The 27,272-nt window shown below is 41.0% G+C and overlaps 1 protein-coding gene across 1 annotated transcript in view; it reads right to left on the reverse strand.

Annotated features, from left to right (window-relative positions):
- LOC106582669 (zinc finger protein GLI1) overlaps positions 1–27,272 on the reverse strand; it is a 124,582-nt gene that overhangs the window by 32,429 nt on the left and 64,881 nt on the right. The window contains 6 exon segments of the mRNA XM_045705279.1: positions 2,318–2,359; positions 2,361–2,466; positions 2,822–3,020; positions 3,204–3,293; positions 3,523–3,749; positions 10,066–10,211. Coding sequence (XP_045561235.1) covers positions 2,318–2,359; positions 2,361–2,466; positions 2,822–3,020; positions 3,204–3,293; positions 3,523–3,749; positions 10,066–10,136 — 735 coding nt within the window. The 5' untranslated portion in view covers positions 10,137–10,211.

Below are 27,272 nucleotides of genomic sequence, written 5' to 3' on the forward strand. Positions count from 1 at the left end.
ACATTCATGACATCCTGATTTACTCCTACTCCCTGAAGGAACGCATACAGCATGTGCAAAAGGTTCTTCAACAGCTCCTTGACCATAACCTTTATGTGAAGACTGAAAAGAGTGCCTTCCATGTAACCTCGGTGAACTTCCTCAGCTTCATACTGACACCTGGAGGGGACAGCATGGATGAGAACAAAGTCACCACCATCAGTAATTTGGCCCAAACCCATCACCGTTAAGGAACTCCAACGTTTTATTGGGTGCTCCAACTTCTATCGCCGGTTCATTCGGAACTTCAGTTCTACTACCGCTCCCCTCACTGCCCTTACCAGCCAAAACACACGGACCCTTCAATGGACTGATACCGCGCTGACTGTGTTCAACAACTTGAAATGCCCCTTCACCTCAGCTCCTCTCCTTCGCCAACCTGATCCGAACCTTTCTTTCACCCTGGAGGTGGATGCCTCCGAAGTAGGAGCAATACTCTCAGCGGGTGGGAACACCTCCCAAATCACATCCCTGTGCCGCCTTCTCCAGGAAGGTATCCCCCGCCGAGAGGAATTACGATGTGGGGAACAGAACTCCTCGCCATCAAGCTGGCCCTCGAGGAGTGGCGCCACTGGTTGGAGGGCGCACAACATCCCTTTCTCGTCTAAACAGATCATTGTAAGCTGGAATATATCAGAGGGTCCAAGAAGTTAAACTCCAGACAAGCCCACTGTGCTCTCTTCACACGCTCCCATTTTCATGTTATATCCCTGGGGGGGGCTGGGGGGCGGCGTTCAAAAAGTAATAGTCAGTATCTGGTATGGCCACCAGCTGCATTAAGTACTGCAGTGCATCTCCTCATGGACTGTACCAGATTTGTCAGTTCTTGCTGTGAGATGTTACCCCGCTCTTCACCAAGGCACCTACAAGTTCCCAGACATTTCTGGGGGGAATGGCGCTAGCCCTCACCCTCCGATCCAACAGGTCCCAGACGTGCTCAATGTGATTGAGATCCAGGCTCTTCGCTGGCCATGGCAGAACACTGCCATTCCTGTCTTGCAGGAAATCATGCACAGAACGAGCAGCATGGCTGGTGGCATTGTCATACTGGAATGTCATGTTAGGATGAGCCTGCAGGAATGGTACCACATGAGGGAGGTGGATGTCTTCCCTGTAACGCACAGCATTGAGATTGAGCTTGTCGTCATTGCAGGCAGTCTGATGATGCTGTGACACACCGCCCCAGACCATGACGGACCCTCCACCTCCAAATGAATCCCGCTCAAGAGTACAGGCATCGGTGTAACGCTCATTCCTTCGCCGATAAACGCGAATCCAACCATCACCCCTGGTGAGACAAAACTGCGACTCGTCAGTGAAGAGGACTTTTTGCCAGTCCTGTCTGGTCCAGCGATGATGGGTTTGTGCCCATAGGGAGACGTTGTTGCCGGTGATGTCTGGTAAAGACCTGCCTTACAACAGGCCTACAAGCCCTCAGTCCAGCCTCTCTCAGCCTATTGCGGACAGTCTGAGCACTGATGGAGGGATTGTGCGTTCCTGGTGTAACTCGGGCAGTTGTAATATTAAAGCTGATCTAGCCCCTAAAGAAATAACAATTTCTAACACTGATGTCGGGGCCTTGACAAACTGAATAGTGAGTAAGTGATGACCATGAAAACACACAAGACTATGTTCAACAAGTACAGATGTAGGATCATAATTTGATCACTCTTTTGTTGCTGAGAATGTTTATGCTCAGCAGGTAATGCAAACTTGTAGCGTATTTGAGTGCATTCATTTCCACTTTGAAATTTTAGACTTGATTTGCCGTAACAAAAAATGTATCAACCCCTACAAAAAATGTCCATTAATTATAATCTACATAATAATTCACATTATTTTCCTGCTGTAGCAAACTGGCCCAAATTAAGATCCCACATCTATATATTATTCTTCTGGCTCTATCTAGCTCTATTTGTGATACTTTACCTTGCCTTACTGGCTTACAAGCGTGCTAGGTAATCAATCCTCTGATGACATCTAAGAAATTGTAGTTAATCACCATCTAATGAGGTGTTTTGTTAACTTGCACGATCTGCATTTGAAGATGCATGTGATCGTATCCACTGCTAGGTAAACAGAGGTTTCTGATGACGAACTGCACGCACAGGTTTTCATGACGCGGCCGGGAAATGAGTCTACTCAAGTGCATGTACATACAGTACTTTGGTACAAGCTTTAGAATGTCTCTCTATTTTTCTGGATGCACTCTCTCGAAACTGTTAGTAGCAGGTGGAGCCCATAGCAAGTGTCTGAAGACAACCATAAATAGTCTTACGTGTCCATGTTTTGGTGCGTGGAGGCGGGGGTTGTGGGGGGGGTAGTCGGGGGGGAGGGGCGTGGCAGGGTCCAGGGGTGTGTCCACCATACAGAGAGCCCTGTTGTCTGGACTGGTAGTTCATTGAGTTGGAGTAACCCATTGATGGACTACAATACACGAGACAAGAGATAGGGGTGTCATAAACAGTTTTTATCATCATGATGTTTAAGAATATTACACTGATCACAGGTTATGTTACTGATTAAAACTGATGTTAACATTTCGTTGGGAAAGTACGCATTTCAATACAAAGTGACTGATACCAAAGAATGTAAAGTAGTGTTGCGTTATAGATTATAGTATTCTGGTTCCTGACCTCATGACAGACATATGTCCGTAGTCGGTAGGAGCTGGTTCCTTTGGGTCAACAGCGTGAGTACAGTGTAATATAGTATAGTATCGTTTAATACATTGTGGTGTATATGTCATAGCGAAGTATAGTGTAGGGTTCCTGCTCCTGACCTCATGGCACCCACAGACAGATGTCCGTAGGAGCTGGCTCCGTTGGGTCCACAACGTGAGTTGACGAAGGCCACCAGGGAGTTAGGAGAGGTCCTGATGACCGTCTGTAGGTCCACGCTGGCGTCAGACAGCGGAGAGATGGACAAGGCACGCTTCTTACTCAGCTTCAGCATGGAGCGAGGCGTTGAGAACCGCGAGCCTGGGGAGGCGAAAGGAGGAGGGGGGAGAGAAAAGAGGAGACAGGGAGTGGGGGAGATAGAGAGGATTGGGAGGTAAAGGATGGGTGAGGCGAGGAGATGAGGAGCGGAGAGGGGGCATTGCAACGGAAAACATTTTAAAGCGTTTTGCAGCGGATATAAACACGATCCAGTTCTTTTCTTACCGTCTCCCACATGGTCTAATCCCTGTCCGTGGGGGAAGCCGTGGTGGGATGACATGAGGTTGTTGTGACAGTAGGGTGTGCTATTACCACCTGGACAAACACAAGAGGATAAGAATTATTACATTATTACAGGCTTTAGAACACAGCCATACTGACTCCTGAGGGACCGGAGCATCATGAAGAGGTTTCTTCAGTTTTTTTCTCAATTCATCAGAGTCGGGAGGAATGGAGAAAATACTGATTGAGATAGAGCCTGTCTTTGGTTATAATGAGGGTAAGTTCAAGAAGTGTTTCACGTGGCGCAGGACTGTTGACTCACCGTCGGAGGACTGATTCATGCTGCGGTGTCCCATCATGCTGTGCAGTGGGGGAGCCAGAGGGGGTCGCATGTACTGGTCCATGGGGTTGACACCGGAGTTAGGATTGATTCTGGGGTTAGGGGTCATTGGGTTATACATGTTCCTGCAGTCCTGAGGATGGCCGTTGTGGAGCGGAGCGTGCAGGGATGACACTTCACTGTAGGGAGACCTTCCTGAAGGAGCAAGGCTAGACATACAGACAGACATTGACAGAGAGACATACAGAGAGACATTCAGACAGACATGCAAAAAGACATAGAAATACAGACAGAGAGGCATCCAGAGGGACATAGACGTACATAGAAAGCAACATACCCATACAGACATTCAGTACAAAGAGACCAAGATATCAGGGTCTTAGTCACTCCAATGTAAGGGTGAACCAAGCTAAAGTATGGCTTGTACGTTCTCTAAGTCAGTATTCTTCAATTCTGGTCCTTTTAGCCTAACACTAACCCACCTGATTCAGCTAGTCAAGGTTGTGATCATACGTTGATTGGTTTAATCAGGTGTGTTTAGTGCTGGGCTAGGACAAAAGCCTGCACACCTGGAGTGAAGAACAGTGATCTAAACCAGTGTTTCCCAAACTCGGTCCCGGGGGCACCCACTGGGTGAAGGTTTTGGTTTGTGCCCTAACACTAATTCATTTTTTTTGTAAGATTAACAATACAAAACATACACATACAAATGACAACATACAGATGCACACAAACATCCACAACATCACCCCTGCCCAGACCCACCTGCTCACACCCCCATCTCCAGCGCCCGCATCACTCTCCGCCACATGGCCTTAAACTGCACCATTTTGTTTCTCTCCGTTGCACACGCACTTCCAACATTTAGATAATAAAGCATTGACCTTTCCATTGTGTTAACGATGGAGGATTGGATGATTTCTAGTTTTTAAGTATATGTTTTTTCAAGATGATTGATGAGAAAAGTATCGTCCAACCCATCGGGGACCTCACTGCAACCCCATATGCCATGTCTTGAAATATGCAGACAGATTAATTAAAAGTACATTTAGATTTTAATACTTATGACAGCTAACCTAAACCCACCCATAACTTTTGGACTTTATAGCATTCTCAGAAGTTATGGATTTTTAAGTCATCGTTAGTTTTACACTTAAGATATGACACTGATGTTGTGCTAAAGAATTTGTGAATTTTGTCTCTTGTGTAACACATTCTATGCATTAGTTTATACTGGATTGAGCTAACGTAGGCTAATGTGATTAGCATGAGGTTGTAAGTAACAAGATAATTTCCCAGGACATAGACATATCTGATATTGGCAGAAAGCTTAAATTCTTGTTCTTCTAACTGCACTGTCCAATTTACAGTAGCTATTACAGTGAAATAATACCATGCTATTGTTTGAGGTGAATGAACAGTTATGAACTTGAAAATGTATTAATAAACCAATTAGGCACATTTAGGCAGTCTTGATACAACATTTTGAACAGGAATGCAAATGGTTCATTGGATCAGTCTAAAACTTTGCACTGCTGCCATCTAGTGGACAAAATCCAAATTGTGCCTGGGCTGGCATAATATATTATGGCCTTCCTCTTGCATTTCAAAGATGATGGTACAAAAGAACGCATGTATTTTTCTTTGTATTATCTTTTACCAGCTCTAATGTGTTATATTCTCCTACATTAATTGAACAAAATTCAAAGTGTTTCCTTTCAAATGGTATCAAGAATATGCATATCCTTGCTTCAGGTCCTGAGCTACAGGCAGTTAGATTTGGGTATGTTATTTTAGACGAACATTTAAAAAAAGGGCCGGATCCTTAAGAGGTTTTAAGAGTACATTTTAGTTAACTGTAATTTCGTTAGTTATGTTCCAACATTCCCTCCATCTTGTGCCAATATCAGTTATTTTTAAGTCTTGGTTCCAATTGTTTCTATATTTTTCTAAGACACTGTCAGTTGGATATGCACTCTGCAAGGTTTTGTATATCTTCCCTATCATATGAACATCCTTCTCTGACTCAAATAGGATTCCCTCAAGTTTGCTCTGATGTCCAAACGATTTCAAATAGAAACCTTTAAGTTGCATGTATGAAAATATATTGGTCAGAAGTTGTTAATGTTCTTAGCTTTATCCTTTGAAAATAGACACGCATGCTCACCCCCAGAATCTGTTCACCTATCTTCAATAGGTACCCATTGTTCCTCTTTAGTGCATTTAACTACATTGCCTTCAAAAAGTATTCACACCCCTTGACTTTTTCCACATTTTGTTGTATTACAGCCTGAATTTAAAAGGGATTAAATTCAAAATACCCCATAATGTCAAAGTGGAATAATGCTTTTCAATTTGTTTTACAATTTAATAAAAAATGAAAAGCTAAAATGTCTTGAGTCAATAAGTATTTAACCCCTTTGTTATGGCAAGCCTAAAAAAGTTCAGGAGTAAAATATGCTTAACAAGTCACATAAGTGAAGTTGTTGATTACACTTTGGATGGTGTATCACTACACCAAGTCACTACAAAGATACAGGTGTCCTTCCTAACTAAGTTTCCAGAGAGGAAGGAAACCGCTCAGGGATTTCACCATGAGGCAAATTATGACTTTAAAACAGTTACAGAGTTTAACGGCTATAATAGGAGAAAATTGAGGATGGATCAACAACACTGTAGTTACTCCACAATACTAACCCAATTGACAGAGTGAAAAGAAGGAAGCTTGTACAGAATAAAATACTGTATTCCAAAAAATGCATCCTGTTTGCAACAAGGCACTGAAGTAATACTGCAAAAATGTGGAAAAGCAATTCACTTTTGGTCCTGAATACCAGTGTTGGAAAATGTACCCAATTGTCATACTTGAGTGACAGTAAAGATACCTGAATAGAAAATGACTCAAGTAAAAGTAACCCAGAAAAATACTACTTCAGTAAAAGTTAAAGTATTTGGTTTGAAATATACTTAAGTATCAAAAGTAAATGGAATTGCTCAAATATACTACCAACAGTATCAAAAGTAAAAGTATAAATCATTTCAAAATCCTTATATTAAAATCCTTAAGAGTCTATTGATGCACCCGTGCGTCAATCTAAGTAACATAATAAAAAAATCCCCATAAAAATCTGTCAGTTTAAGATAGAGATATCAGGTTTTTTGCATGGGCTGCGTCTCAATCGACCGCATCTGCGGTGGAAGGCGACAGAGCTACAGTGGTGTTTCTCAGACCGAGACATACCGAAAATTGGTCTTCTCATGAAAACATCTGCAGCGTCTGAACGGTTTGGCCTACAAACTATGAATAAAGGGTTAAATATGTGTCAAAAAAACATGTATATTTCCAGAGCTTTCTTATATCTCCTAGATATAGGACAGACACTTCAAAACCTTAATTGTGATTCATTTGTTTTACTGTCTGTGTTGCCATTTATGAATGTGTTATTCAATGATTTCTATGGGCTACAGTAGCAGTAAAAGCCAAAATAATTTATCGAATAATATTTTACTATTTTTTTATATACTTAAAGGGCTCGAAAAATTCCAAATGAAATAGCTAAATAATCCATGGTATGACCATCTTAAAATAATTGCATATGTTAGCTTAGCACCTGCTACCATACCCCGTCCAAAGGCACTTAGATTTTTTTGTCTTGCCCACTCATCCTCTGAATGGCACACATACACAATCCATGTCTCAATTGTCTCTAGGCTTAAAAATCCTTCTTTAACCTGTCTCCTCCCCTTCATCTACACTGATTGAAGATGATTTAACAAGTGACATCAATAAGGGATCATAGCTTTCACCTGGATTCACCTGGTCAGTCTGTCATGGAAAGAGAAGGTGTTCTTAATGTTTTGTATACTCAGTGTATGGCACAAGTAAAAGCCCTGGGAGGCGAGTTGATACAATTCCAAGTCTGGAAGTTTAAAACCACCCTCAGATTCCAAGTCTGGAAGTTTAAAACCACCCTCAGATTCCAAGTCTGGAAGTTTAAAACCACCCTCAGATTCCAAGTCTGGAAGTTTAAAACCACCCTCAGATTCCAAGTCTGGAAGGTTAAAACCACCCTCAGACTTAGGAAGATGTCAGACTTAGCTTTTCATTCTATGAGTTTAATTTGCCCATATAAAGTATGTTATGACCGAGTATACTTTTTGAAAGAATGTCTTCAGTGAGCTAATTTGTATTACAGAGAATAAATATAAAAACATTGGGAGCCATGTCATTCTGAAGAGTTTTATTCAAGCTTTCATTTTGTTGAGTAATGGGATAAAGTTATCTTTATTTATACAACGGGTGAGTCTAATCCTGGATGCTGATTGGTTAAAACCGCATTCCAGCTGGCGTCTATTGCACAAGTTACCACCGGCTAAAGCTATGATGTTGAAATGCCTATTTATGTTCCATCTGACAGCGCAATCCACTGTCTCATTTGCCCGGCCAGACAATTTATGAACTTGATCTCCACTGTAAAAAGCATCTAGATATTATCTCCCATTTCCTTTAGATTAGCAATTAGTTTTCAGTAGCGAACATTTGTATAAACCTTGCTGCCTGTCTCTCTGACATTTGCAGCATTGTTTCAGTATTGAAATTCGATCTCCAGCTGTCCCACCAAAAGACCAGCCGGCTTGGGTAGCAACCATAGATTTGTGTCAGGACTGTATCTGGTGGTAGGATGAAATTGTATGAATGAATTCATTAACATAATTCTTATTTGAATATGTTGGTAACCCGTTGTATAAAAATGATAATGCACTCAAAGTCGGTGTTTGGAGGATATATTGGCACGTTTTGACTTTGTCTCGGGCCTAACAAAACCCCTGCCAATATATCCTCCAATCACGGCTTTTGGGCATCATCAATCAAATATTTGTTGATTGTTGTCACTTATTAAGCATCCTAAGTATTTTATATTTTTTGTGGTCCACTTAAAAAATTGTTGTAGATAATGAGTTATTCTTTTTTTTTTCTTCCTATTGCCATTATTTCTAGGGGTTTTTCACATTCATTTTATATCCTGATATTTTAGAGTATTCTGAAAATATTTTTAGCAAGGAGGGCATTGAGTTTCAATAAGTTTAGTTTATATTCATGTTTACCAATACTGATACCTGTTACGTTTGGGTCATGTCTAATTCTTTCTGTAAACGGTTTAATTGCCAGTGCAAACTAAACAGCTAATTCAAATGACCAACTCATCATCAATCTTTGATTATATAAATCTGCTGTGTAGTGCTGGGGCAAAAACCAAGGGAAACCCTGGTCTGAACAGCCAAGAAATACTGCACCAATGAATTCTGAGGTGTTGTGATGTTTCCCACTCCCCACCAGATGGTGATGTACTCAAATTCACAGTAATGTTGTTATAGCTGTAGCTACTAGCTACCCAGATGGGGGTTTCCCTTCTCAGCTGAACAGACTAGGGAAGCCTAGCTGGAAAGTTCCAATGTTCTCAGACATTTCAATGTGTTCTTAACTCCCTTTTCTCTCTCACTCTCTCTTTCTGGATTCAGAACTTTTCTCCACTCATGCACACACTCTCTCTTTCGCTCTCTCTTTCTCACTCCCACTCCCATCCTGTCTTTCTTTCTCTCTCCCTATATTCCTCTCCTGTAGAGCAGACTTCATTCATCCCTGTACCTTCTAAGTCTCCCTTTCAGCTCTCTAATTCTTTCTCCACAATGTGTATTCCTCCTCCTCCTGCTTTCTCTCCCCATTTCTCTATCCCTCTTTCTTACTCTCGAATCTGGTAGAAGTAAATTAAGCTTTTCTTTCACTCTCTCTCTCTCTCTCACCTCCCTCCGATTTTCTCCCTCTGTTTCTCTCTGCCTCCCTGTCCCCCTTTTCTCTCTCCTGCTCTCTCTTTCTCCTCTTTCCCACATCTTACTCCCTCCCTCCCTTTCTCTCTTCATCTCCCTCTATCCCTCTCTCCCGCTATCAGAGTAACCTGAGCAGGGTACGGTAGGGAGGGCAGTCATGCAGAGCTCAGCGGGGTCTGGCCAGCCTGTAATTAGCAAGCGAGAGAGAGAGAGAGAGAGAGAGAGAGAATCTCCAAAACAATTGCAGCTTAGGCTTTTAGCTACTCAGAGGATGCCGTCTGTCTGTGAGTAGAATAAGAGTCATCAGATTGTTTTACAGTACATATGGATGAACGAGAGTAAATCATTCATATCTGCCTGTTTGTTAGTGTCTTTACAGTCTCTTGTACTGGCCAGTGCACCAGATTTGATTTAAAGTTCAGGGATTATGGTAGAAAAGTGTTGATAGTTTTAGGTTAGACTGGTTAGACCAAGGACAAGGAGGAGTGGTTGAAGTTGTTGTTGTTGATGGTGTTGTTGTGTTGTCTTACCCTCTGGATGGGATAGACAGGACAATTATTGACTTAATTTATTAACTTTTAGTTTTTATTTGGCATTTTGTCTTGTATGCTTGTTCTTATTTTCTACTGTCTGATTCTCTGTTTATGTATTTTTTGTATACACACCAAAATAAAAAGTTGGTCACCAAAAATATCTTACCCTCTGGGCGGCTGGTTGGGTGTAGACTCATAATGATACAGCCCCTGATGTGGCTGCATGTCCACTGGCATTGGGGCTCTGTCCTCTGCTCAGTGCTCTATTCTGTTCTGTGACGGAACAGGACAGCCAGCAAGCAGCCTTACGCCCTGAGGGAAAGACAACGAGAACCACCGTTAGGAGACATAAACACAATAATCACTTTTAGAACTTAGAACCACCGTTAGGAGACATAAACACAATAATCACTTTTAGAACTTAGAACCACCGTTAGGAGACATAAACACAATAATCACTTTTAGAACTTAGAACCACCGTTAGGAGACATAAACACAATAATCACTTTTAGAACTTAGAACCACCGTTAGGAGACATAAACACAATAATCACTTTTAGAACTTAGAACCACCGTTAGGAGACATAAACACAATAATCACTTTTAGAACTTAGAACCACCGTTAGGAAAACCGTTAGGAAACACAATGACAGAAAACCAAAATTTGAACTTAGAACCTAAAATTATAACCACCGGGTGGATCCGCAGCCATCTAATGACTTCTTGAAATGTGTCTTAGGCTAGCAATAGCATTGTTCTGGAAAACACATGCTGAACTGAAATATGAATGCGTAGACACACACACCATTGTACTTTTTATTCACATCCACCCTGTCATAGACACACTCTCTTGTAGACACATGCTGAATCACAAACACACTTGTCTTGCCCGTACACGAGGCACAGAGTGTCTAAATGAGCTTTTTCTGATGCCACCCAAAGTGTTCGCGTGGTAAAGAAGTCCTGTGATCCTACTGTTGACATGCCTGGACAGGCTATGAGAGATTAGCCTGTCTTTAGGGACACAAACAATGATTTAATGCATTAAGCTCTCGCCACACTGCCAATCTCTCTCTGTCTGTCTCCAAACTGAAGACACAGGCCAAAAGAGGCATGCTGCACTATACAGAACCAATGGACTGTCTCTGTGTCACCAAACTGAAGAGGAATGCCACAATGGAGCCTTAACAGAAATCAAGAGATCAACAAGCATGTTTTGGGCACTGTGTCTGTGTGTGTCTGTGTGTGTGTGTGTGTGTGTGTGTGTGTGTGTGTGTGTGTGTGTGTGTGTGTGTGTGTGTGTGTGTGTGTGTGTGTGTGTGTGTGTGTGTGTGTGTGTGTGTGTGTGTGTGTGTGTGTGTGTGTGTGTGTGCGTGTGTGTGTGTGTGTGTAGAATTGTATGTGGGCAATTAGCCTCAGAAAGCTAGTGAGCACCTGCTCATTACAACCACCCACATCACTCCAGGTACTATTACTATTATTGCTGTAGGCTCTGGTAGGTACTTAACACAGCAATTAGTACAACATATTACAGTACACACAGAGTAGACAGTCAGCCAACAGAGAACTTCAGGACATGAGGAACTGCCATCCATCATAGGACAGCCCATTATCAGCCTCAAAAATGTATCCTGTTACGTTTTTGCAAAAAGTTAGGCATCAACTGATTGATGCTTATGTCAACTAGCCATGCTCCCAGCAAGCTTGGCGGTGCGAATGGTAAAAAGATGAGCATCAACCAATTGACACTTATGTCAATACATTGCAGTCAATGGGAAAAGATGAGTGTCACAGGGTCGAAGCTTATTATCAATACATTTGCAGTCAATGGGAAAGGACGAGTGTCAATCTATTGATGTCAATACATTGCTCTGGGGGAGACACTTTAGACCCAAACTGTTACAGACCTATATCCTGTTAGGGCTAGGGGGCAGTATTTACACCGCCGGATAAAAAACGTACCCGATTTAATCTGGTTACCACTCCTACCCAGTAACTAGAATATGCATATACTTATTACATATGGATAGAAAACACCCTAAAGTTTCTAAAACTGTTTGAATGGTGTCTGTGAGTATAACAGAACTCATTTGGCAGGCAAGAAACTGAGAAGGTTTCATGCAGGAAGTGGCCTGTCTGACAAGGTGTCGTTCTTCTTGTCTCTGTTTATTGAAGAGTGAGGATCTTAGCTGTCCCGTGACACTTCCTACGGCTGCCATAGGGTCTCAGAAGGCGGTAAAAAGCTGAATCGTGGCTTTGCAGGCTCTGCCTGAAAAAAAGTAGCGCGTTTGGGTAGTGGCTGGTTACAGTACTGTGAGACTCAGGCTCGTGCCCGCGTCGACCGAAAGCTTTGTTTACTTTCCTCTGTTTAGCTAAATGGACATTCCTGGTCGGAATATTATCGCTTTTTTACGAGAAAAATGGCATAAAAATTGATTGTAAACAGCGGTTGACATGCTTCGAAGTACGGTAATGGAATATTTACATTTTTTTTGTCACGAATTGCGCCATGCGCGCGACCCTGATTTACCATTTCAGATAGTGTCTGGGATGCACGAACAAAACGCCGCTATTCGGATATAACGATGGATTATTTTGGACCAAACCAACATTTGTTAATGAAGTAGCAGTCCTGGGAGTGCATTCTGACGAAGACAACAAAAGGTAATCAAACTTTTATAATAGTAAACCTGATATTGGTGAGTGCTAAACTTGCCGGGTGTCTAAATAGCTAGCCCGTGATGCCTGGGCTATGTACTTAGAATATTGCAAAATGTGCTTTCACCAAAAAGCTATTTTAAAATCGGACATATCGAGTGCATAGAGGAGTTCTGTATCTATAATTCTTAAAATAATTGTTATGCTTTTTGTGAACGTTTATCGTGAGTAATTTAGTAAATCGTTAGTGAATTTGCGGGAAGTTTGCGGGGGGGTATGCTAGTTCTGAACGTCACATGCTAATGTAAAAAGCTGGTTTTTGATATAAATATGAACTTGATTGAACAAAACATGCATGTATTGTATAACATAATGTCCTAGGGTTGTCATCTGATGAAGATCATCAAAGGTTAGTGCTGCATTTAGCTGTCATCTGGGTTTTAGTGACATTATATGCTAGTTTGAAAAATGGGTGTCTGATTATTTCTGGCTTGGTACTCTGCTGACATAATCTAATGTTTTGCTTTCGTTGTAAAGCCTTTTTGAAATCGGACAGTGTGGTTAGATTAACGAGAGTCTTGTCTTTAAATAGCTGTAAAATAGTCATATGTTTGAGAAATTGAAGTAATAGCATTTCAAAGGTTTTGAAAATCGCGCCACAAGATTCAACTGGCTGTTACGTAGGTGGGACGAATTCGTCCCGCCTAGCCCAGAGAGGATATCCATCCTGCCCTGCCTTTCTAAAGTCTTCGAAAACCAAGTGAACAAACAGATCACCGACCGTTTCGAATCTCACCGTACCTTCTCCGCTATGCAATCTGGTTTCCGAGCTGGCCACGGGTGACCTCAGCCATGCTTAAGGTCGTAAACAATATCATAACCACCATCGATAAAAGACAGTACTGTGCAGCCGTCTTCATCAACCTGGCCAAGGCTTTCGACTCCGTCAATCACCGTATTCTTATCGGCAGACTCAACAGCCTTGGTTTCTCCAATGACTGCCTCGCCTGGTTCACTAACTACTTTTCAGATAGAGTTCAGCATCTCAAATCGGAGGGCCTGTTGTCCGGACCTCTGGCAGTCTCTATGGGGGTGCCACAGGGTTCAATTCTCGGGCCGACTCTTTTCTCTGTATATATCAATGATGTCGCTCTTGCTGTGGGTGATTCTCTGATCCACCTCTACGCAGACGACACCATTCTGTACACTTCTGGCCCTTCTTTGGACACTGTGTTAACAAACCTCCAAACGAGCTTCAACACCATACAACACTCCTTCCGTGGCGTCCAACTGCTCATAAATGCTAGTAAAATGAAATGCATGCTCTTCAACCGATCGCTGCCCGCACCCGCCCGCCCGCCCGACCAGCATCACTACTCTGGACGGTTCTGACTTAGAATATGTGGACAACTATAAATACCTAGGTGTCTGGCTAGATTGTAAACTCTCCTTCCAGACTCATATTAAGTATTTCCAATCCAAAATTAAATCTAGAATCGGCTTCCTATTTCGCAGCAAAGCCTCCTTCACTCATGCTGCCAAACTGACTATCCTACCGATCCTTGACCAATCCTTGACTTACAAAATAGCCTTCAACACTCTACTCAGCAAATTGGATGCAGTCTATCACAGTGTCATCCGTTTTGTCACCAAAGCCCCATATTTTTATTTTATTTATTTCACCTTTATTTAACCAGGTAGGCTAGTTGAGAACAAGTTCTCATTTACAACTGCGACCTGGCCAAGATAAAGCAAAGCAGTGTGACACAGACAACAACACAGAGATACAGATGGAATAACATGGAATAAACAATAAACAAGCCAATAGCACAATAAACAATTCAATGACACAGTAGAAAAAAAGAAAGTCTATATACAGTGTGTACAAAAGGCATGAGGAGGTAGGCAATAAATAGGCCATATACTACCCACCACTCACCAAACCCACTGGCTCCAGGTCATCTATAAGTCTTTGCTAGGTAAAGCCACGCCTTATCTCAGCTCACTGGTCACCATAGCAACACCCACCCATAGCACGCGCTCCAGCAGGTATATTTCACTGGTCATCCCCAAAGCCAACACCTCCTTTGGCCGCCTCTCCTTCCAGTTCTCTGCTGCCAATGACTGGAACGAATTGCAAAAATCACTGAAGTTGGAGACATATCTCCCTCACTAACTTTAATTTAAGCATCAGCTGTCAAAGCAGCATACCGATTGCTGCAGCTGTACACAGCCCATCTGTAAATAGCCCATCCAAACAACTACCTACCTCATCCCCATATTTGTTTTTGTTCTTCTGCTCTTTTGCACACCAGTATTTCTACCTGCACATCCTCATCTGCACATCTATCACTCCAGTGTAAATTGCTAAATTGTAATTACTTTGCCACTATGGCCTATTTATTGCCTTACCTCCTTACTTAATTTGCACACACTGTATACAGATTTTTCTATTTGTGTTATTGAGTGTACGTTTGTTTATCCCATGTGTAACTCTGTGTTGTTGTTTTTGTCGCAGTGCTTTGCTTTATCTTGGCCAGGTCGCAGTTGTAAATGAGAACTTGTTCTCATCTGGCCTACCTGGTAAATAAAGGTGAAATAAAATAAAATAAATAAACATTGCAGTCAATGTGAAAAGATGAGCATCAACCAATTGATGCTTATGTCAACATTTGTCAATGGGTCTCTCTCTTCTCTAATCCCCCTTTCCCCATCTCGCTCTTCTCTCTCTCTCCCTCCCTCCCTCTCTCTTCTTCTCTTTTTCTCCCTCTGTCTCTTTCTCTCTATCGCCTCTTCTCTATCCCTCCACCTTCTTTCACACCCTCCATCCTCTCGCCCTCTCTCCCCTCCTCTCTTTCCATCCCTGTCTCTCTTCTACTCTCTCTTTCTCCCACTTATCTCCCTTCTGTCTCTCTCTTCCCTTCTTCACCCGGTCCCTCTCAAAATAGCTTCAAGAGCTTTGTCCAAATACTAATGGACTCAACTAACAAAAGAATGGACAATCTGACCAGAGAGGTCCAAGACCTTAAGAACAGTTTGCAGTTCCCCCAGGCACAGGTGGATGTCCTGAAAGAGACTTTCAGCAAGATGACAGCAAACTGTAAGTCCACGCGAGAGGACATCAATAATGTGAATCATTATTAACAATGACTTGGAAAACAGACTATCTAGAGGGACAATCCAGGAGGAATAACATTGTTGTGGATGGCATACCAGAGTCTTCACATGAGAACTGGGCCAAGTCTGAGGAGAAATCAAGAAAAATGATCACTGAAAAGCTGCAACCAGCCCAAGTAACAGACCCAGGACGATAGTGGTCAAATTCCTGAGGTTTAAGGACAAGATGGCTGTTCTGGAGAGAGCCAAGAACTTGAGAGGAACCAACATCTTCCTTAACGAGGACTACTCGGGAGATGTTCTTCTTTAGGGGTGTTGCAATCAACCTACCAGAGTATTTACAAATAGCGCAGGACCTACATCATCCACGTGTATTGATCACATTTTTACCAATGCATCCATACCCATTGGATATAGTGACAGTAGTGTAATGGTTATATCCAGAAAAGCAAAAGTTCCAAAGGCTGGGACTAAAATAGTGTATAAGAGATCATACAAAAGTTTTGAAATGATTCCTATGTTGAAGATGTGAAAAATAGTTGCTGGTCTGATGTCTGTGAGAAGGAGCATCTAGAAGCAAAAGGAGTGGCTAAAGTCTCCAAACAGCATTTTAAAGTTTTTTTAAATTATTATATAAAGGACAATTCCTGGGACCACACCCTTCCGGACCACACTAAAACTCAAACCCTGGTTACAGCCCTGATTCCGCTACCCAAGAATGGTAAAGTGCCCTTTATTGGTTCTAATAGCCGACCAAACAGCTTGCTGCAGGCTCTTAGCAAACTTTAGAAAATAATTGTTTGACCAGATACAATGCTATTTCTCTGTGAACAAATTACATTAAATTACAAATGAACAACAGACTTTCAGCATCCTTATAGAGAAGGGCACTCAACATGTACTGCACTGACACAAATGACTGATAATTGGCAGAAAGAAATCGATAAAAAGAAAATTGTGGGATTGCAGCCTTTGATATTATTGACCATAATCTGTTATTGGAAAAACGTATATGTTATGGCTTTACATCCTCTACCATATCATGGGTTGAGAGGGTCTTCTTTAATTGAAGCTTATCTAACGTAAAGCATGCAAAGTGTGGTATTCTGCAAGGCAGCTGTCTTGGTCCTTTACTGTTCTCTATTTTTACTAATGATCTTCCACTAGCCTTAAACAAAGCTTCTGTATCTGTGTGCACTGATGATTCAACATGATACACAGAAGCAACCACAGCTAGTGAAATCCCTGCAACCCTAAAACAAAGAGTTGCAGTCAGTTTTGGAATGGGTTGCTAGTAATAAACTAGTCCTGAACTAGAACTAAAAGCATTGCATTTGGTTAAAATCATTCCCTAAGTTCTAGACCTCAGCTGAATCTGGTAATGAATGATGTGGCTGTTGAGCAAGTTGAGGAAACTAACATTCTTGGTGTTACATTAGATTGTAAATTGTCATGGTCAAGCCATATTGATTCAATTGTTGTAAAGATGGGAAGAGGTCTGTTTGTGATAAAGATGCTCTGCTTTTTTAACACCATATTCGACCAAACAAGTCCTGCAGGCTCTGGTTTTTATCACATCTTGACTATTGCCCGGTTATATGGTCAGGAGCTGCAAATAAGAGCATAGAAAAATCTGCTGCTGGCCCAGAACAGAGCAACACATCTTGCCTTTCACTGTAAACAGATGGCTAATATCAATAAGACGCATGCCAGTTTCACATTTGCAGTTTCACATGTACGAAAACTTTCACATGTGGAATTGCAAGTTCACGTTTGACAAACATTAACATTTGAAAATCACAATTCTCACATGTGGAATTGCATTTTCACATATGGGGGTGAAATAGCGTTATTCTCATCACATGTGAAAAGTTGGTGTTAACATGTTGCAGTATCAATGTTTCCACATGTGGAATAGCAAATACAGTAATTCCATTTTGTAAAATGGTTACTTAGCCTACCTGAGTATAATAATTAGAGTGTATTAAAAATAATGATTTCTTATTTCTGAGCCATTCACTCCTATACTACTGTAGTCCTCCACGGTGTTGCATTGATATACATTCACTGTATACTTAGTGGTACTACTAGGGAGAGGCATTCGGAGTGTTACTTCTGCAGGCGCGGGCCTCTCTTCTTTGTACATTTGTCCGTGACCGTTGGATGAAGTCCAGTGAAAAGAAGAGAGAAGTTGTCTAGCTCTCCATGTCTCCTTATTTTTTATGCTGTTTCCGGTTTATATGCATGGTTACGTTTTCAAAATATAGAGATAACATGTTTAACAAAACTGTGTTGAGTTTTCTGGTCATTTTGGTGTGTGTGTGATAGCTAGCCTTCCATTTTGTCCTAGCTAGCTATTTTTAGCTTCTGTTATTGTTAGCTGTCCATTGGTTTTTGCTGCAGACCTAAAAGGGATTTTAATGTATTTGAAAATGTGTGAATGTGTTTGCTACTGGAATGAATGTAAACAGATACTTTTACATAATATATACAGCTAACAACAACAATGCAATGTCAAAACAAATTGACATTGAGGTTAAAGCTTTATCAATTCACCTGATTTTGCAGTACTTTGGACAAAATCAAGACGTCAATATTCTTACATTTGAGCAATTTCAGCAAATTCTGCATTTGTTAAATGAAGGTTAAATAAAAAAGAAATAAAATGTGTGATTAACCGTGACTTGATTATGTATTTATTTTTTACATTTGACAGCCCTACTTTGAATTGAACAGTCAATATTCTGAGATTGAGACAAATTTATAATAAATATACATTGGGAGAGAAACCCAGTGTCAGCCTTCTTGGTTTAATGGTCAAGATATTGGCTTCTCCCTTGGGAGACTTGAGTTCTAATCCTGCTGGTCACAAAAGCACACATATGAAACTGAGAGTATCACATGTGGAATGTTGGGAAATCACATGTCTGAGTCATGTGAAACTGCACACGCGTCTGAAAACGACATGTATTTTTTCATGTTTATTTTTGTAAGGGTATTTAGCATATGTCTACGCCAGAGAGTGTGCGTATGACAGGGTGGGGGTGTGAATGAAATCTCAATGGTTGTGCATGTGTGTGTGTCGGAGTATGTGACAGAAAATTATGTTACAGCGGGACAACTTGCCTGTATATAGAGGAGTTAAGATTTATAGAGATGTGTGTGTGTAATAATCATTTGGTGGGTGCTCATATTTGTCATATGTTTTCTTGCATATCCCTACTCCCCCTGAGACACCCTTCAGAGAGTGGGGTTATGGCCAGGGTCAGCCATTATCAACAGCAACCCTGGAGCAATTACAGTTAAGTGCTTGCTCAAGGGCACGCTCAAGGGCACAATGACAGATTTTTCACCTTGTCAGCTCGGGGATTCAAACTAGCAACCTTTGGGTTACTGGCCCAACACTCTAATCACTAGGCTACCTGCCACCTTATGTGTGCACACATGCATGTCCATGTGCGTGTGTGTGATGGCATATTTCTCTGGAGAGAGGTAGGTGGTGGGCCGTAGCAAGCTATCTGCTTTAGATGATCGATCTCTGTCGAGGGAGGATCTGTTTTTTACATTTTGTGTACATTTATTTATTCTAAACACATTTCCGTTTGTTGACAAAGTCAACTCTTGCAAATTATTTCAAAATACTTACTTTTATGTTCGCTAGCTAAACTGTAAACCAATCAAAAGTTGTGTACTATCCATGATACTATCTCTGCTGATCAAGTCTGCCAATCATGTTATCCGCATCTAAGATAGTAGACAGCTGGTGACATCTCAACTTAGAACACAGCAACCTTGGTAATGTAGCTAGCTTGCTAGTTAGCTAGCTTGTTACAAGTAGATATGTGGCTAGCCAGCAGAAACAGATCGCTTTATCACTAGCTAACATGTCATTCTGGGACAAGGAGCGTTTTAGCTATCAGTTTATTACAATTAATAACTACAAAATCTATTGGACAAGTAGTGTAAATCTAATACAGTCATCAAGGCAGGACCCACTCATTTCATTCATCCTGACAAATAAAAAATCCCACATTATCCCTGTCAATATTTGGAGTAGGATGATTGCAGAGCACCCTCCCTCAGACTGTTAGGATGTTCATTTTCTAGCTCATAAACACATTCCATTGCTGTGATGATTTATTCATTAATTATTGTCTCTCACTTTTGTCTCACATGATCTATTCATCTCTCCTGTGTCCCACTCCCAGAGATCATCCAAGTGCTATTCACCAAGCATGGTCTCATTCACTCAACTGCGAGGAGAACCATCCTACTGCACTTTGAACTAGCCCTGCTCTCACTATTTAGACTAGAGGTCGACCGATTAATCGGAATGGCCGATTAATTAGGGCCAATTTCAAGTTTTCATAACAATCGGTAATCGGCATTTTTGGACACCGATCATGGCCGATTACATTGCACTCCACGAGGAGACTGCGTGGCAGGCTGACTACCTGTTATGCGAGTGCAGCAAGGAGCCAAGGTAAGGTGCTAGCTAGCATTAAACGTATCTTATAAAAAACAATCAATCTTAACATAATCACTAGTTAACTACACATGGTTGATGATATTACTAGTTTATCTAGCTTGTCCTGCGTTGCATATAATTGATGCGGTACCTGTTAATTTATCATTGAATCATAGCCTACCTCGCCAAACGGTTGATTTAACCTCTTTAAACAATCGCATTCGCGAAAAAAGCACTGTCGTTGCACCAATGTGTACCTAACCATAAACATCAACACCTTTCTTAAAATCAATACACAAGTATATATTTTTAAACCTGCATATATAGTTAATATTGCCTGCTGACATGAATTTCTTTTAACTAGGGAAATTGTGTCACTTCTCTTGCGTTCATTGCACGCAGAGTTAGGGTACATGCAACAGTTTGGGCCACCTGGCTCGTTGCAAACTAATTTGCCAGAATTTTACGTAATTATGACATAACATTGAAGGTTCTGCAATGTAACAGGAATATTTAGACTTATGGATGCCACCTGTTAGATAAAATACAGAACGGTTCTGTATTTCACTGAAAGAATAGACGTTTAGTTTTCGAAATGATAGTTTCCGGATTTGACCATATTAATGACCTAAGGCTCGTATTTCTGTGTGTTATTATGTTATAATTAAGTCTATGATTTGATATTTGATAGAGCAGTCTGACTGAGCGGTGGTAGGCAGCAGCAGGCTCGTAAGCATTCATTCAAACAGCACTTTCGTGCGTTTGCGAGCAGCTCTTCGCTGTGCTTCAAGCATTGAGCTGTTTATGACTTCAAGCCTATCAACTCCCGAGATTAGGCTGGTGTAACCGATGTGAAATGGCTAGCTAGTTAGTGGGGTGCGTGCTAATAGCGTTTCAATCAGTGACGTCACTCGCTCTGAGACCTTTGAAGTAGTTGTTCCCCTTGCTCTGCAAGGGCCGCAGCTTTTGTGGAGCGATGGGTAACGATGCTTTGAGGGTGGCTGTTGTCGATGTGTTCCTGGTTCGAGCCCAGGTAGGGGCGAGGAGAGGGACGGAAGCTATACTATTACACTGGCAATACTAAAGTGCCTATAAGAACATCCAATAGTCAAAGGTATATGAAATACAAATGGTATAGAGAGAAATAGTCCTATAATTCCTATAATAACTACAACCTAAAACTTCTTACCTGGGAATATTGAAGACTCATGTTAAAAGGAACCACCAGCTTTCATATGTTCTCATGTGCTGAGCAAGGAACTAAAACGTTAGCTTTTTTACATGGCACATATTGCACTTTTACTTTCTTCTCCAACACTTTGTTTTTGCATTATTTAAACTAAATTGAACATGTTTCATTATTTATTTGAGGCTAAATTGATTTTATTTATGTATTATATTAAGTTAAAATAAAAGTGTTCATTCAGTATTGCTGTAATTGTCATTATTACAAATAAATAAATAAAATCGGCCGATTAATCGGTATCGGCGGTTTTTTGGGGGGGGGCACCCAATAATCGGCATTTGTATCGGCGCTGAAAAATCATAATCAGTTGACCTCTAATTTAGACATTGGGACATCATATGCCTGTTGTCTTTTCTTTGTGGGTTTTTTCTTACACAGTCTTGTCAGGGTAGCAGGTAGCCTAGCCAACTATCTGGAAAATCTGTCGATTTGCCGTCAAGCAAGGCACTTAACCCTAGCTATGAGCATCTGCTAAATGACTAAATCACATTGGAGACCAGGGTGGGATCCTTCCAAAATGCAAATGGGGCACCACCTACCTCTCTCCAGAGAGAAGCATGTGTTGATGACAGTTCTACAGGCTCCATCAGAGGCCCAGGCTTTTGGCATAGATGGTAAAGCTCTCATTTCTTTACTGCAACACTGTGCCCTCCACAGCACTTGATATACATTTTTTATTTATTTAACTAGGCAAGTCAGTTAAGAACAAATTCTTATTTACAATGACAGCCTACCGGGAAACAGTGGGTTAACAGTGGTTAACTGCAGAACAACAGATTTTTACCTTGTCAGCTCAGAGATTCAATCCAGCAACCTTCCAGTTACTGGCCCAACGCTCTAACCACTTGGCTACCTGCCGCCCCATTCATTGATTGGTAGGTTACACTATATTTAGATACTTCCAATACTACCTGAGACACCGTTGTTATTTGTCTCCGTACTCGATAAATGGTGAAACACTATTTGTGATGGTGTTCTATGTTCAAATGTATATTCATGAAACGTACATTATGGAAAAAATGTCATAGTAGAATAACGAATAGATTGGCAAGATTTTGGCATTGCTAACTTTTTAGGAGGTTAGTAGGTAAGTTAATCATTTAAACCACCTAAATACACTCACAGTCACTGAACATTTAGTATTTGAAACTCAAACATTCATTTCCCAACTGCATTTTATATAATCCTACTGGCTCTCTATCATTTTCCAATCCTTATATTCCAATGCATCCAACATTATGCATGCCCACAATGGTATTGGGCAGCTGCTATATGAGAATGCATCTGGTTTACAAATCAAACTATGGTTATCTTATTGCAGAGCACATTGTACAACTGTTTTTACAGAAGATTGTATTGCAAGGTATGCTATGTGTAGGCTATGCTATATGTAATGGCTAATGTGAATACGCAGCTGTCATTTTTAAACCTCCATTCTAGCATACATGACACACACATCTTTCTACCTACATGGTTTTATTTGGGCTTTCTATGCAAAGTATGTGATTGAATGTTTCTTTAAAGCCTATAGATAGTTATTTGAAATTAGACATATAATCATGCCAAAACATGATTCAACAATTTAATTAATTGCCAGAAAGATGGCCAACAAAACACACATTGACAATGTGTGAGAGTTGGCAGTTCTGCTGTAACGTTGGCTAGCTTTCAATAAATTGGCGAAATGGTCAACGGAGTTACCTTTTCATATGATCAAGACAATTGGTATTGCATGATGCATATTTCAAGTGCCCTCGAAAACAGATATTTATTTTATTTCAGTGTGGAGCGCTAGCTAGCTATATCTGTTCCTCTTCATCTGACACCAGCTCGCGTTTTCACAAGAGGCTGTGTTTACGTCATAGATAGAATCAGGCCATTGGCTGCCTTCATCACGAGGGGTAAGTACGAGAGTTCTGATTGGTTCCAAGTTCAGTAGTTCGTCAAATTCGCCTGAGCGGCAGAGTGTTGAAATCTACTTTTTATGTGAAAATGTTCAAGAATTGACAGTGCCAACAATTTGTTTTTGTCATCCTAAGAATGTTTTACTGTTACAGTGCATTTGGAAAGTATTCAGACCCCTTGGCTTTTTCTACATTTTGTTACGTTACAGCCTTGTTCTAAAATATATAAAATCATTTTCCCCCTCATCAATCTACACACAATACCCCACAATGACAAAGCAAAACCAGGTTTGTAGTATTTTTTGCAAATGTATTAAAAATAACAAATTTAAAAATAACATTTACATAAGTATTCAGACCCTTTGCTATGAGATTTGAAATTCAGCTCAGGTGCATCCTGTTTCCATTGATCATCCTTGAGATGTTTCTACAACTTGATTGGAATCCACCTGTGGTAAAGTCAATTGATTGGACATGATTTGGAAAGGCACACACCGGCCTACATAAGGTCCCACAGTTGACAGTGCATGTCAGAGCAGAAACCAAGCCATGAGGTCGAAGGAATTGACTAGGGTAAGATAATTGACGAGGGTTGACATATTAGTTATGATTAAGACAGTGGATGCATTTCAATCTCACAAAATTAGAGGCATGAAGCAATATATAGTTAGGATTCCAAACATGCAGTATGTACAATAAATAACAATTATTGGCTATCCAGCAAGCTAGCTAGCTAAGTTTACTAACAATAACAATAAACAATAATACAACAATTTACTGTTGTAAATCTCTAAAACTCATGATCTGGTTTTACTAGAAAAATATTTGCCTAAGCATGCCCGATAGACATGTGTGTCACGTCCTGACCAGTTTAGAGGATATTTTGTTATTGTAGTTTGGTCAGGACGTGGCAGAGGGTAGTTTATTTATGTATTACGTTTTTTTTGTCACTGGTCTATGTTTGTATTTCTATGTGTATGTTCTAGGGTAGTTTTTCTATGTTTAGGATTGGGTGTTGGACTCTCAATTGGAGGCAGGTGTTTCTAGTTGCCTCTGATTGGGAGTCCTATAAATAGGTGTGTGTTTTGTTTGTCACTTGTGGGTAGTTGTTTGAGAGCACTGCTTTTGTTGAGCCTGCTTCTCTGTTCATGTCGTTAGTTTGTTTATTGTTTTTCCGTGGTCGCATTTTTTATAATAAATATGTTGAGCACGCAACCCGCTGCGTTTTGGTCCCATTCTCTCTTCCACGGCAGCTGTGACAATGTGGCTAGGTACTGTCCGGCTACCTAGGTACATGTTCACTGCCTGGCCACTGCAAAAGTTGAGGGCTATGCCTCTATCAGCCACTTATTGTTCTAAATGTAATTTTTGTGCAGGTGCACATGTATGCATGTTCAACTGGCCTACCCTAATGTTGATGTTATGCTGGCACAGTTCCTCTGTATTTCAAACTGTACAATAGAGTGTCATTTATTTTATTTTTTGTCTTACAGACAATACCGTGTTGTGTGTTGCCTGGGCTTCTTCCTGGAGCGGATTCTAGATACAGAAACAGAATTCCTTTGCCTGTGTGTGTCATTGGAGCAGAACAGTATCCCGTGAACTGTATCCCTGTCAATGGACTGCACATTATGCTGGATGTCAGGCAGAAGATGACTCAAGAGGAGCTGAATGGCAGTTTGATCACGACCATACCCCTCCCATCATTTGTTGATCAACAGATGTCTGCACTTTACACCTCAGGCACGCTCACACACGACACAGCAGCTGTTGCTAAGTCACACAGCTGTACAACTATTCCCTGAACTTTACTACACTTGTCATACTGTACGTGTCTTTGAATGGCAATTTCATCATGACCACTTTACTACACAGGACACATACTCAGACACACTGAAACTACACTGTTCATCTTGTAGTTTTTTTCTATGTTACTTTTATCACACAACATTCTTGTTGAATACCCAATTCTCTTTTTGAGTTAGCATTAGTGTACACTCGCCTTGGCAAATAAACATTATTTGGATACATCTGAATGTCTAGCATTTGTTTGATGCTACAAAGCCCTGCACAGTTTATATACACTGAGTGTATAAGACATTAAGAACACCTTCCAAATATTGCCCTCAGAACAACCTCAATTCACCGGGGCATGGACTCTACAAGGTGTCGAAAGTTCCACAGGGATGCTGGCCCATGTTGACTCCAATGCTTCACACAGTTGTGTCAAGTTGGCTGGATGTCCTTTGGGGGGGTGGCCCATTTTTGATACACATGCAAAACTGTTGAGGGTGAAAAACCCAGCAGCGCTGCAGTTCTTGACACAAACCGGTACGCCTGGCACCTATTACCATACCCTGTTCAAAGGCACTTCAATCTTTTGTCTTGCCCATTCACCCTCGGAATAGCACACATACACAATCAATGTCTCAACTGTCTCAAGGCTTTAAAATCCTTCTTTAACCTGTCTATTCCCCTTCATCTACACTGATTGAAGTGGATTTAACAAGTGACATCAATATGGGATCATAGCTTTCACCTGAATTCATGGAAAGAGCAGGTGTTCATAATGTTTTATACACTCAGTGTAAATATCTTCTGTGAATCTATACAGGAAGGCATATTTAGAAGATTGATAAAAAGCCAGGCGAAACACATTTTTGGTTTCGCTTTTATTTCCATTTAAAAATCCCAAGACCCATACAATACTTTCAGCTGTAGGTTGCATACTTCTAGTTCTGCCTGTGTCACGTTCTGACCTGTAAAGGTGTTATTTGTTAGTGTTTAGTATGGTCAGGACGTGGCAGGGGGTATTTTGTTTATATGTTTCGGGGATTATTAGTCTATGTGTATAGACAAGGGGTGTTTGATTAGAGTGGTCTAGAGTTTTGGTATATGTTCTATGTTAGGGCATTTTCTATGTTTATTCTAGTCACTCTGTTTCTATGTGCAGTTTTGTTCTTGACCTTCAATTGGAAGCAGCGGCTCCTCGTTGCTTCTGATTGAAGGTCCTATAATTAGGGGTTTGTTTGTATTGTGGATGGTGGGTAAGTGTATTCTGTTTTGTGCTTGTCACCTGACAGAACTGTTAGTGTCGTTTCTGTTAATTGTATATGTGTTTATTTTGTTTCTCCTTCTTATATATTAAAAAGAGAAGATGAGTATACACTTCCCTGTTGCGTCTTGGTCCTCCACACACGACACTCGTTACAGCCTGGTTCCGCTTAGTTATCTTATTCTGGTTCTCTAGTAGGAGAACATTGCCAAACCGGGCAGAACTAGAATAATGCAACCTACAGAATGAAGGAGAACATTTCCTGTAGGATTCTGGTACTGTAGTGGTTCCATCCTGTAGTAGGGAACTGGCATTAGACGGTTAGTTCTGTTAATCAGATAATGAATCAAAACATTTTTATCACAGTTTGGAAAAAGCTATAGTTGTTCAAAGTGAGACCTTTCCCTGTACAAAAATCGATCAACTTTTTGAAATACACTGCTCAAAAAAATAAAGGGAACACTAAAATAACACATCCTAGATCTGAATGAATGAAATAATCTTATTGAATACTTGTCTTTACATAGTTGAATGTGCTGACAACAAAATCACACAAAAATAATCAATGGAAATCCAATTTATCAACCCATGGAGGTCTGGATTTGGAGTCACACTCAAAATTAAAGTGGAAAACCACACTACAGGCTGATCCAACTTTGATGTAATGTCCTTAAAACAAGTCAAAATGAGGCTCAGTAGGGTGTGTGGCCTCCACGTGCCTGTATGACCTCCCTACAACGCCTGGGCATGCTCCTGATGAGGTGGCGGATGGTCTCCTGAGGGATCTCCTCCCAGACCTGTGGTCTGTGGTGCAACGTGGCGTTGGTGGATGGAGCGAGACATGATGTCCCAGATGTGCTCAATTGGATTCAGGTCTGGGGAACGGGCGGGCCAGTCCATAGCATCAATGCCTTCATCTTGCAGGA

The sequence above is a fragment of the Salmo salar genome, chromosome ssa22 (assembly GCF_905237065.1).
Source record: "Salmo salar chromosome ssa22, Ssal_v3.1, whole genome shotgun sequence".
Classification (NCBI taxonomy): Eukaryota; Metazoa; Chordata; class Actinopteri; order Salmoniformes; family Salmonidae; genus Salmo; species Salmo salar.